The 13,158-nt window shown below is 43.4% G+C and overlaps 1 protein-coding gene across 1 annotated transcript; it reads right to left on the bottom strand.

The window, feature by feature from the left end:
* Window positions 1-5,500: 5,500 nt before the first annotated feature.
* Window positions 5,501-12,911, bottom strand: hoxc1a (homeobox C1a). Its single transcript, XM_026333575.2, has 2 exons — window positions 12,177-12,911; window positions 5,501-8,686 (listed from the first exon to the last, which is right to left on the bottom strand). The coding sequence occupies exons 1-2, from the start codon at window positions 12,748-12,750 to the stop codon at window positions 8,274-8,276; spliced, it is 987 nt and encodes a 328-aa protein (XP_026189360.1). The 5' UTR covers window positions 12,751-12,911; the 3' UTR covers window positions 5,501-8,273.
* Between the last annotated feature and the right edge of the window lie 247 nt (window positions 12,912-13,158).

Raw genomic sequence — 13,158 nt, 5'->3', positions numbered from 1 at the left:
CTTTTGTGCACTAGACACTGACACCAATGGGTTAACTAATGATGGTATTTGTGTGTGTGAGGGCGTGTGTGAATGAGTGAGCCTAAATGCGCATGTGCCTTTGTGCGTTGGTGCCTGCGTGCTATCCTTTGTGTGTATGTGCCTTTCACAGGTGATCAGTCAAGGCTATCCACTCAGCCCTGCTCTTGCAGCCCCCTCATTACAACCCACTATCTCCTCTAAACACCTGCAACCCCACAGCCCACCTTGAGCTCGCGGGCCCACACGTTGCCTCTTTTTGTGCCAGTGTAGAAAGAGCCTGCCCATCACATCAATCTACTGCACTGTTTATATTTATGTACAGGAGAGAGGCTAAAAAAGGCCCCTCTTACTGTGGGCTTTATTGACTAAGCATTAAGTGGACATTATCAGGCGATAGCCTAGTTATTTATGAGGCGGTGATAAAGGCTGCAGGACTGAGTTATGTGAGAACCAGAAGCAGGATGAAAGCTGCTCATACAGCAGCACTGATACCCAACACTTGGCTCTCTCTGACTGGGTAGAGAGGCACTGCAAATGCGCCAAACAGAGCCGAAACACTCCAGGATTTATAGGTGTTAAATTTATGCTCACCATAGGTCAAAAGAGGGGCTGTTTATCTGGGTTTCATTGTCACTGTCCTCGTGGCAGTGCGCCGCAGGTACTGAAATTTTCATATTTGCCTTAGGCATATAGCCAAAGCAAGAGGGGGAGTGGGGATCTGTGGGTGCAGCATTTTATTGACCTTCTGAACTTAGTTTTGAATTTTCTGAGCAATATATTGTGCATGCTTTTGCGAGCTGGACATAAATTATGGATGTCAGAACACACCCCTCTTTAGGTGTGCATGTGTATTTCAGTGGTATGCAGTAACTTTGCACAAGAGGTCGGCAGCTATCTTTGACCTTAGTGGGAGGGTGACATGTCTCACTGTTTACTGACCAAGATTTTGCGGCCACATACCACATCCACATACAGGGTGCAGGCTGTATTGTGTATGTAAGATGTGGATATGCATGAAACACCTTTTCTCTCTTATGTCAGTTGAATCTAATTTAAATGCACACACCACTGAGGAGCACGTCTTCTTTCGTGGCTTACATGAATCTCAGACACACACTGTCATCCAGATTTTTAACGTGCATGCATCCTTAACTCTGTATACTGTACACAGCACCATCTTACCCAGTCAAAGCCATCTTTCTCCTCAATAAACCAGGTCAACAAACAAAAAGCAATTATGTTGGGCAGCTGCCGCCTGGGAGTGGGTAATTACAGTGTGGTGTGGACAGCTTCATTCTAAACAGGTACTAAAAGCATCATTAATCATCCTCCCTCTGACGCCTCGCCCTGGTCATGTGACACAGGCTGCTGATGAGCTAGGGAGAGGGATCCGCCTTAGGGGGGAAGGAGCAAGACCTGATTGGCTCCCTCCAAAAGTCCTTTTAGAGGTCAGCCAGTCAGCAGAGATGACCTGCCAATGACCTTGTATCACTTGACCCCTGAGGGCCCAAGGGTCACTGTCTCATATCAGTTGGAGAACAGGCAGTGGAGAGGCTAGAGGGAAGATGAATGACGTCGAGAGAGGGAAGAGGAGGAGAAGAATGGTGTGAGGGCATGGTGAAGGTACACAGAAGGCTAGTGCGGAGGAGCACGGGAGGGGTGAGGATGAAAAATAAAACAGTAGATGTGAGGTTTGATTGAGTGCCTGGGCTTCTCCTTTTGCATAAAATGGCTGATGGAAAAAAAAGTGTTTTTATAGCAGCAAGGCCAGACCTGCTGGTCGCTTCATCCCTACACAACCGCCCACCACAAAACTCCCTCTTCTTCATCTCCTCCACCTTCCCATCCTCTTCTTCCTCCCTGTCCATTGTCAGACTGTCCTCAGGTTGGCTGAAGGGTTGATTACGTCATCTGAATATAATGTCGGAGCAAGAAAGTAAATAAACAAATAAACCTGTATGTTCATTTTTGATTTGTGTAAACACTGACATGGCCAAAGATGGAGAGACGTGAACATAGCCTTTCAAATCAGTGTAATGACACATATTTCCAGGGGGATTCGTTGCTTGTGGTGCCCTGGCATATACTGGGGGTTTTTTTTTTTTTGTGCTATGAAGCCAGTAGGAGAATCAATCCTTTGCCTCATGACATACAGCCAAGATGGCGCCTGACAGAGACTTGATTGAAAAAAGTTCATAAACTCTCCCCTCACTGAGCGCAGACTGACACAGGCGGCTGATTGACAGATGAAACACAAAGACACATCTGAGAGACAGCGCGCCAACGTCCTCAAGCTGGTACCCATCCCCTTCTCCTCCGCCGCCCCTCCACCTCACCCCTGCAGCTCCACCCCTTCAACCCAACTCCCCCCTGTCCTATCTCTCCATATGTCTATGAATCTGTCACCATGGCAACCTCACCCCAGGGGCAGAGGAGGAGGGAGCTGCCTGCGTTCAGACAAATAAGCATTGCAGGGCTCATTTATGATGGTTTGTTTAGGGATTAGAATACACTGATGAGAGGTCAAAAAGTGTGTTCTTGCACACATGTTTGGACATAAGAGTCTATGCGTATGTTTGAGCCTATTTACATAAGACTCTGTGCGGCATCTTGCCGAGCATCTGTGGTGAAGCTGCTCTGCAAATATTTTGGAGGGAGAGAAGGGGCTGGAAAGGAGGTGTCTTTAGAACATGATATCCTCAACATAACGTGAGATCCTGTTCGTTTGAAAAGCATACTTTCATTCACAATTATTTTTTAGCACCAGTGTGGTTCTAGTTTAGTATACAAGCTGAGGATAGCGCTGGCAGCGCAGCATCATATAACCGGTGCCAGGAAATCAATGAGTTATATGAATGGCATCATTAGCATAGCTGGTCCTAGGTTAAAGCCGATGTCTCAGATCAGCAAACTCGGCAAAGGCTCATTGCATTGTTTTCCCTTCACTTTGTGCTTGTAGGCAATTTTTGAAAGGGCAATCCAAACTAGTGAATAGACAGAACTGCACAGAGCAGGTCAGAAGCAATCAGATATGTAGCAGAGCCACCTCACTTGATTCTACTGATGCTGCACGATGTGACACTGATGTAACTGTATTTGCTGCTGTAGCACACGACACAAAATGTCTGAGGAGACGGGGAAGTTTCCTATAAAACAGAGTCACAACCTTGACACAGTTTCACCTCTACGTGCACCCCTTCGCACTCCTTTTTCCCCTCCCCTCCCAGCCCGTCCATACCTTACATTGACTTAAAAGCCTTCCCTCCCCCCCTTACAAGAGCAAATTTCCCTTTGCAGCAAGAAGTGCTGAGTGCTGCTGTTTGCTTTGTACACAGAAATTCGCTGAGGCTGTAAGCTGTCCCCAAACATCTGCTCCCTGGAGTGGAGCAGGAGAGGAGAGCCAGGGACTGGATTGGTGTGGTGCTGTTGAGTGTAGCTCTGTCATAATATGTTATGTATGAATTTGTATGTGTGCATGTGCATGTACGGGTGAGTGAGCGATTATTCAAATAGGTGCTTCGTATCTTTTGAGTGCTTTATCAGTAGCCCCGAGGAAACAAAACACGTATTTGTGTAATTGTACACAAAGAGCATCCAAACATGCAGAGGTGCACACGCTCACACAAACAGGTGCACTTCATGTCAACTTGATGTACAAATTGTTTGGTAGTCAAATATGTGAATGAGGCTGATCAAAAAGACTAATAGTGCATGAAAGTCTTTGCAACAGTAAAATCAGACGTGCAGAAAAACTACAAGGGAGGAGAACATTCAAATGATGTGTAATTAAAACAACAACTGGGCTGTGTAAAAGTGCTTCACACAGAGTTAGAAAGAGCTTAACTTGATCAATTGATTTCATTCCCTTGAGCACCGGTGAGGATATTACATGCATATTATGCATTAAGTTAATTTTAGGTCAACTTCGCATTAATTTCGATAAGCTCAGAAGGAACCCACTTATATGTGTTAATTTAAAAACGTAAGGCGAGATATTCTGCAAGCTGCATTTGCTGTCTCATTGCTCATGCCACACAACGCATCTCAGGAGGATTGTAACAGCTGCCCACATCAGCTAACTTGCAATAGAAGACAGTACAGAAGAAAACAGTGTCTGTTAATAGCCCCATTCATCAAGAAGTAATACATCAATGGTTTTAGTTTGATATCTCAATTGAAGTGTTTTATCAAAAAATGTAGCAAGAAACTTCCCTTTTACAAATAACGTTGGAGCCATTGTACTTCATTATAAATATGTTTCTTATTGATTTAAATGAATGAGCTGAATAAAGTGGATTTTGGGAATGAATGTCGTCACGGGAAATGATTTAAAGGAGAAGGGGGAGGAGAAAAATAAAGGTGAAGAAAATTCCAACTTGTTCAGTGTCAACACTGTTGCTACCTGTGGCAGCAGATTCATTTTGAGCTGAGTTATTTTGCTTTTATTTACCATGTGTTTGCTGTGTATTAGCCCAGCACAGCTGTCAGTCTCGTAAACCTGCCATACATCTTCAGGGAGGTATTACGGACGAGCAGAAATTCATCAGAGCACAGTCACACTCAAATGCTTTTGAACTAAATGTCAGGCCTGAACAAACAATGCGCTTTGCCTTTCATCAAATTGAGAGGCAGAAGTTGAAGCTTCCACAGATTCAGACTGAAGTTGTGGCTCAGCCAGAACAAAACTCTTGTTTTTAACTCAACCTCACCTTTATAATGGGCAGGAAGTTTTTCTCTCCATAGATTGTCTTGCTAATCAATGTGGTTTAAGTGAATCGATTGTTCGGTTGAGCTGGAAAAATAAACATTTCTCTCGACGCGTCGTCGTTCACTTTAAGACGATTCTGAATCAATGCGAAAAAGTTAATCACTGATTTTAATATTAGATTGAATAAAGTTCGCCAGTCAGACGCGTTTTACCACTACCGGACTACAAACGGCCTACATGCAGGCGCGCTTGTAGCGCATGCGCACGTTTAGGCAGGTGATCCACGTGAGAAAATGGCGGAATAAACGAAAATCTTGTCGACCGGCGCCGGTTTCGTTAAAATTTACAGTTTGGAAAAACTTTGGATTGTATTAAACTGAATCAGAAGCAAAGCGGGAGCCTGCAGAATTTGAATCTACCGTCTGTTTCTCGGTTTGTGTAAATAAACGTCGAAAACAACCGAGAACAAACAGGATTCAAACTTTTTCATGAGGCCTGAAAAGTGAAGGACGATGGTTTTAGGGGTTTTTCTCTGTTGGACTAAAAACTTGGAGGCAGTTTGTTCCCTGGACTTTTTTAAAAAACGGATATCAACACCTGCCGTTTCTGTCTACGTGGGAATCTGTGCACATCAGCAAAGGTAAGAATGACGTCTTTATGTGTTTGTGCTGCTGTTGAACATTAAGGAGCTGTTGTCCCTGTGATAATTCAACCTCAACTGTTTACACCGTTTGAATCGTTTTTTTGGTTTTTAAATGAGATGTGGTTCTGTTGGTCTTTATTCCAAATAGCCAGACCTGAAATGCAGGTTCCGACCCGTTTATGGGCCGTTGGGGTTTAACGGTAGCAAATATAGAAATGATGCATCGTTATTTTTAATCGTGGGCCTCAGAATAGAAATCGAAATGAATTGTGGGATGCCTAAAGATCCCCACCTCTGTTGTGGTTCAACAGTAACTGTGATAAAGAAATGTAGGAATTTACCTGCGCACCTGTGGCGAACATCGTTACATCTGTTACCTGTAAAGGCGAAGGAACATGTTTGCACATAATGATAGAATCTCCGTCATAAGGTCAAAGTCACCTCTGAGCACACGAGTCCATTTCTGTATTCACAGGCTTTATCATCCCATTAGTTTGATGCTCATCACCTTTATAACCTTCATAAGTTCGCACTTATTTGTGTTGGAAAGACAGAATTGTTAAATATTCTTAAAGAAAATTGGCCTTATTTGTAGTTTCTAGTTTGTTTACACGCAATTTAAAAATATATCTGGTTCAACACATTTCCAGCCTGTCCCTTGCATTTAAAAATATTCGTATTAATTACAAAAGTAATAATGTTTATAGTGTCAAAAGCTCCTCTTCGGACTTTTAGGTTTTAGCTTTTATTGTACAGTAGTTTTCAGTTAATATTAATGATACGAACATTAAAAAAGTTTCTATTTTCATGCCTGAATTTTTACAAAAATTATTCAGGCAGATATGCGTGAAATATAAGCAGCCGACATGTAATGAATAGTTGTTCTAAAATTTGTTTATACTGGCTCTGTCATATTAACCGCTCATGTAACTTTCATTTTTCAACTTTGCTATTAAAAAATAGGTCTGTGCTTTATATCCAAAAGACTCATCCAGTTTATAAAGTGAGCCTGTAGAATATTTTTGCCTTATTAAAATAAGAGATAGGGCAAAAAATTAGGTTAGCACTAGGTGTAGGGAGGAAATGTAATATGTGGCCTGGTATGGAATTATAATATGAACAATTATCATATGGCCTGGTCGCCTTTCTGTTCAGCTCGATGAAATATTATTGTGTGGACACAGAGATCCGCCGCCTGAACAAAAACGTTCCGACTTGCTTGCTGGAAAAAAAAAGATAAAAAAGAGAGAGAGAGAGAGAGAGAAAGAAAAAGCTTAGACGTCGAGGTCACAAGTATTAATGGCGCATCTTTCTCTCCCTGAGCCGCTGACCGGGTCATCGTTGTCCCGAGGCAAGACAAAGGTCAAGGGGTGAGAGGTGAACTCTGGTGTGGCTGCATATATTAGCTTCATGTCGTTCATGTCATTCATGTCCACTCCTGCGTCCTGCAGAGACGCAACTGTCTAATTATTCTAATTATTATCTTATTATCTGCATCTACAAGCCGAAGACACATGTTAAAGGTTTGGGCTGCAAAGCTAATTAAATCCTTTTGATTTTAGCTTTTTATTTCTAAGGGACAACACAGCTGCTTTAAGTTCAATCCCCTTGTTATTATCAATATCCGTTTTGGATCTAATAACCCTCTATCAAGTGCAAACACCGCTAATTGAAAGCTAAACAAAAATATTCCCTTACATAGAATTAATGTGGCTGATGGCCCATAGCTTGATATTAAAGTAGACATTAACATGATAGAATCGCATTGCTATACCGGCAACATAACAGTGTTTAAGGGCCGAGTTTACAATCATTTACTTTATATGAGATGAGATGTGAATCTGGAAGGAATATTTAGCTGCTGGAATTGCTGGGGCCACAAAATTTATTGGTTGATCTGCAAAACAGCACAGACAGGGTTTTATTGTCTGCTCTCCCGTATGAGTGTTCAAGCTAAATTATCATTTTCTGATGCATGTAGGGTAATAAAAGACGCAACAACTCCCGATCGTGATATTTCTCCATTCCATTAAGATGCAGTTACAGATGCATGCAAATGCTCCCAGATTTGTGCCTCAAATAGATGGATCACTACGGATCAATACTCTTAATACGAGCGATCAATAAACCTATCAATCAATTATGGCATTTTAATCTTCCCATGGATGGAGAATAACGAAAACCTTACAACTCGCGCAAAATATACACCATTAAAGCAGCATTAAAGCTAAATTAGCCTCATAATTATAACGTCATGCTGTATAAGATGCATTTCGTCTACAGCAGGTGCGTCAGACCTTTTTCCTGTCAGAGACAAACAGCTTTTTAAAGAAACACAAAAGGCAATAACCATAATCCTGAACATCCACTGATCGAGAAAGCAGCAGAGTGATGCTGTGGGATAATTCCTAAAAGTTACAGAAGTGTGTTGTATTAGTCTACTGCGAATAAAATAAATATTATCAAACCTCATCTTGAATAAATAAAGTCATTCGTGTTATTTTAAAGAAAAGTAGGAAACACGTGTCCTGCTAAATAAATATATCCAAGTGATGTCAGTCCCTGAATAAATTTGACAAAATAATGAAACAAATAGTCTGCCATCTTTTTCCACGGACAATTAATATAATTTAGTTTCTCCGTTTACATTGTTTAGATAGGAGCCAAATGGAGTGACTTAAATTTTAATATTCAAATCAGAGCGCCAGTCTGAAGCCGGGGGATGATAAATTGTTATGACCCGTTCTTGCATGGAGAAACTTGCCATTGCGCTTCTGGCGAGCAGCATCCATCGCTGTAAGCAAATAAAGGTGAAGCCTGATTGAAACCGATGCAAAGGCGAATCAAAACATCTGCAGGCTGGCGCCCTCGCTGCGTGACGCATGATGCAGCTCCTGCTGCTCAGGAGTTCAGGGGCAGCTGCCTTGGCGAGGTCGGTCCGGGAGAGGGGCAGGCGTCCAGAGTGTCCGTGTGTGGGTACGGACCCGCGGGCCCCGGGTCGCGGAGCAGCCCGTCCTTCTGCAATTTCTTCTGCTTCATGCGTCTGTTCTGAAACCAAACTTTCACCTGCGTCTCACTGAGCTGCAGGGCGCGGGCGACCTCCACCCGCCTGGCCCGCTGCAGGTACTTGTTGAAGTGGAACTCCTTCTCCAGCTCGGTCAGCTGTTTGGTGCTGAAGCTGGTCCTCGAGGCCCCGTTCACCGCAGGATGACGATCCGTGCAGATGCTGCTGCTGCTGCTGCTGCTGCTGCCAGCTCCCACCGCACCGAGGCCCGAGCCAGCGATGCTGAGCCCACAGGTCGTGTGCTCCCTGGCTGGGAACAGAGAAACACAGTCGTCAGCAAGATCAATGAGTTTGAAGCACAAAATCCCTCCTAAATAAATGATCCACATCCGTATCAATAACAACAATTCTCACATCATAAAGTCTGATCAGTGTCATTTATATGGAATTAGAACTTTTGCAGAAATTCCCAGAAAATAAACCAAATATATATTATTAATGCATTTGATACTGGACTAGTAACTAACTTGTGTGATAATACAGAATATATATGCATCTAATAAATAATCACAGGTTTGCTTAGATAAAATTATTGTAAAGAACCTGGCGTCCATGCATCATGTTGATTTAGAGTCATCAGCTGGGAGCCATTTTTCCCTGTGTATTTGACCAAGGTATGAACATTACAGCTTACAGGCACATTGCAATCTTTTGGTGCTGTAAAACAGGCGGCCTGGGAATTGTGCTCTATCTAAAGGTGAGGCCATGAAAACAGAAACACTTGTTCGTGAAATATCTTGTAATCTAAAGCAACAACATCACCAACCGAGTGAAAAACGATCAGAGATTTGAATCAACACCGAGATCTGCACGCTTCACGTTTATTGCAGGACTATTGTACCAGATCGGACTGCGTGTTGTTACGGCTTAACACGGGTTCTGGACAAACTCAACAAATGGCAGAAAAAAAACATGCTGCTGTGTATTGCAGATATGTATGAAAGCAGTCAGAGAAATGTTTGGCGATTCAAAACAACTTTGTAATGTTTACAGTCCATTAGTTGTGTTCATCAGAATCATTAATAATTTGCCTTTAGGCCTTTCTATGTCAATGACAGTTTAACAGTTTACAAATCCTTTCAAACACTGCATTAATGACAAATGTCTTCATTTTTTTCCTCTGAGGTTTCTGGGTTACACATTAAAGTATCATCTGTGCTGCTTATGTGCGATGAATGACAGGAACCACAGCTATATCTTGATTTTTCATTGCTGACATTGTGGCTGGTCGTCAGTTTGTCTTTGCCTCTGAGAAAATGTGCTGCTGCTGCATAATGGAGTCAGTGTGCCAGGTGTAGTGCACTGTCTCCCACCACAACTCACAGGCAGGAAGGTTAACAGGCCTCTAGCCACTTGGAAAAGCATAGCAGATGGAAAGGTCAGTTATAGGATAAATGTTGACGTCTGTGTTTTAAGAAAATGAATGTCAAGGTAACCGAGCCTGAGAATTAGAGGGCAGCGAATACGAAGGACCAATACAGTGGAACTGTACGTAATTAAGAACTTCAGTTTTCTGTAGTGCAAATCACATGCACGTTCTGATTAATGGCTCCAAAGATAATAGAATTGATGCCAGCCAGAAGGCATAAAAGAATCAAACTAAATATTTGAGGAATGACTTGCACACTTAAAAATAGCCAGCCAGCAAAGGGAATGAAAGGGCCTTCCAAGCCAAGGAGAGGGAAGAAGAAAAGGGATAGATCGATACACATTGCCTCAGTCATCTGGGCATCCAGCCCACAGTAATTCAGGTGCTGTCAAAGCATAATTGAAGAATGACGCACTGGGAGTATATACACTGAGCCAGGAGATCAGGTTACAGCGGGTCTGTGGAGGCCTTTCAACGTGGAAGAATACGCAAGGCTTTGTTTTGTGCCAAAACCAATACAACCTCAAGAGCAAAACATACTTTCACTAATGACTCTTTACAAGTTGCACAGTAGCGCTAATGAGTTACTCCTACAGATGATCCCCTTCAGAGAGATACAGAAAAAGGTTAGAAAGATACTAACAGTACAGTGAGGGGATGTCTGTGTGTGTGTGCGTGGGTGGGTGCAAGCAAATGGCTTTCTCAAGTGCATGGATTTGGATCAGTGGTTAATGTCTTTTATGTATAAAATGACCAATCAAAGGTGGTGTTGTCATCTTCTGCCTCCCTCACGGTGGCGTCGGCACGGTGGTAATCAAAATCTAGAAACTATAGTTCTCCATTTGTTACATCTTACAACGCTGTGATACTGATGGCAAAACAGTGGTGCTGATGTCACCTTTTGCTTTCCCTCTCAGTGTTTGCAGATGTGTGTGTGTTCAATGATGTTAATAATTTGAATTTTAGTGCTTTTTTTTTGTAGTTTTGTGCTTGTTGCATCATATGAAATTATAAGATTTGTGCCTACAAGTCATTTTTTGCCTCCATAGGCATCTGTCTTTCACTAATTATGAATTCACATCATTTTACTCACCAGTGTGGGTTTTGAGCAGACAAATAGCTAATGAGAATCTTTACATCGCAGATCTGTTGGTTGCATCACATGCAAATGTGCAGTGGAAGTGATGGTGCTGATGGGACCTTTAGTTCTTTAACTTATGAGAAACGGTTTAGAACCTTTGCATTATTTTATGCACTAATCTGAATTTTGCAGCAGCTTTGTGTTTGTGGGAGCCCCCTTTTGCAGGCGGACTCAGGCCCGTCTGTGGTAACGACCAGCCTGTATCTTTGGTCACTGCCCATTTGGGTCAGCAGCAGAGAGAAAAAAACAGAAGAACCTGGACCACCACTGCTGTAAATCTTCCTCCATGTAAAATTTATGAAACCCAGTGCAAGTACAGTGGCCAGTCAGTCAACAACTGACATTATTGATCAAATGAGGGATCTATATAAGATACTATAAGTCACATAAACCTGAGGATTGATAGGCATTTCTCACATTAGTAGGCTACTGGTATTTTTTAAGCCTAGGATATGAATTCTTCTGTGGGCTCTCTGCCCAGGACTCATCAGTCAGGGAAATGATGATCTGTGACAGCAATTATGTTAAAAAGGTGGACACATGTAAAGGTGCTGCAAACTGAAATCAATACACAAGGGCTTTCATTACAAACAGACAACTAATCAATACTCAGGGAGCACTCCAGCTTACAAGAGTAAGTTTTACTCAACTTCCTGCGAGTCTGGACAGCTGGTGGTCTGTTGCATTATTCAGAGGCTACTGGTTAGTAGGGCCAAGGGTAAATAATGGATCATTTTCTGGGTTGAATACACACTAAGACTAAACAGGCCTTTTACTATACCTCACCCTCCCTGTGTGTACAGTCTCCATGAAACAGCAGGTGGAGCAAAACTGTTACGCAGACCTCCATTACCATGGAACCGTTAAGGAAATAGTAACCGGGTCCTGTGCATATTCAAATGTGGCTTCGAGCAAACAGCTGATGTTGACTTTCCTGCACGTTTATCTGCTTTAAAAAAAAAAAAAAAAGGGGAAATATTTTTCTTTTGTTTGTTGGTGACGGAGGAAAATGTGCACGGTGACGCACAAAACACGTCACCTTTTTTTTTTTTTGTCTTTTTTTTTCTAGCTCGTGGAGTAAACTCCCACAGAACTTTTCCAACTCTGAGTGAGAGTTAACCAAAGCTTCAAAAAAAATCCGACCTAAACTCGCTCACCCTGAATAAATCTATGTCTCCAGGCGACTTCGTTCCCTCCTGTTGTGCTCAAGCTCCCTTGACAAAAACTTACCCGCCCGGTGCGGACTCCTCTTCACTCTCATCCACTCAAAAGTTTTACTCCTCTCATTTCTGTCGGCTGCAGTACAGTCCGAGCCTCTCACGGCGACGTGCATCCCGGGGCCATTATGAGAGTAGCTCTGAGTTGGCTCTGTAAAGGAACCAAAACCGGAGTGTCGCGTCTCGTTGTTATTTGTTGCGCAGAATCCGCGTCCTGGAGAGCCCTGCCCCTGCGCCCTGCACCGCCAGGGGACACGGGACGAGTGGGGGCAGGCCGGTGCCGAGAAGCCCTCGAGTGTCTCACACGGTGCAGGAGAAGCAGGAGCAGGAGCAGCAGGGGGAGGAGGAGGAGGAGGAGGAGGAGGGCTGTCCGAAGCTAAACTGCTGGAAAGAGTTAACTCTGGATGCGCAGAATTAAATCTTGAGGCAACTTCCAGCACCTCCAGTTTCCCCTCCTCATCACGAATGCTGACTTCAGGATGAATCCTGCAGCCCAGGTCCCGGTTTATGACCTCTTTTGCTAGACAGCAGCCCGTGAACAGAGGGCTACTCTCCCCTTCGGCCGTTAACTCTTGATGGGAAGTCATTATCACCTCTCCCCTGCATAATCATTGGACGGGGTTGCACTTCATGCCCGGCCTCTCGTGCATCCAGTAACGCATGGTCAGGCGGTTGGACGACCGTGGGGACATTCCTCAGAGGAGAAGCAGCGGTCTCTGATTGATGGAGATGACGTGCCCTCCTGGTCTCGGCCAATAGCTGGACATCTCTGTCATCAGGGAGGACAGCACTGATTAAGCCGCGCACGGAAGTTGTGAAACTTACTTCAGGTCAACATTTTAATGGTGTCCAAACATGAGAAGTCTTGGCCACAACAAAAACAACAAACACTCTTTAAAGCAAAAAAAAAAAGAGCTTCATCACTATTATCAGCTCCACCATCAGACCGTGAGGGCCTTAATGGGCCTCTCACCTGTACAGACAGGTAGGCTCTG

Source organism: Mastacembelus armatus, chromosome 7, assembly GCF_900324485.2.
Source record: "Mastacembelus armatus chromosome 7, fMasArm1.2, whole genome shotgun sequence".
NCBI classification, from domain to species: Eukaryota; Metazoa; Chordata; class Actinopteri; order Synbranchiformes; family Mastacembelidae; genus Mastacembelus; species Mastacembelus armatus.
This window is presented reverse-complemented; position numbering and strand designations above follow the sequence as displayed.

Excerpts from the sequence above, each read along its gene's own strand:
- hoxc1a (XM_026333575.2), bottom strand. The coding sequence starts at position 12,750 with ATGACTTCCCATCAAGAGTTAACGGCCGAAGGGGAGAGTAGCCCTCTG. Across the intron at positions 8,687-12,176 it reads GAGGAGTCCGCACCGGGCGG|CCAGGGAGCACACGACCTGT; the intron begins GTAAGTTTTTGT and ends CTCTGTTCCCAG.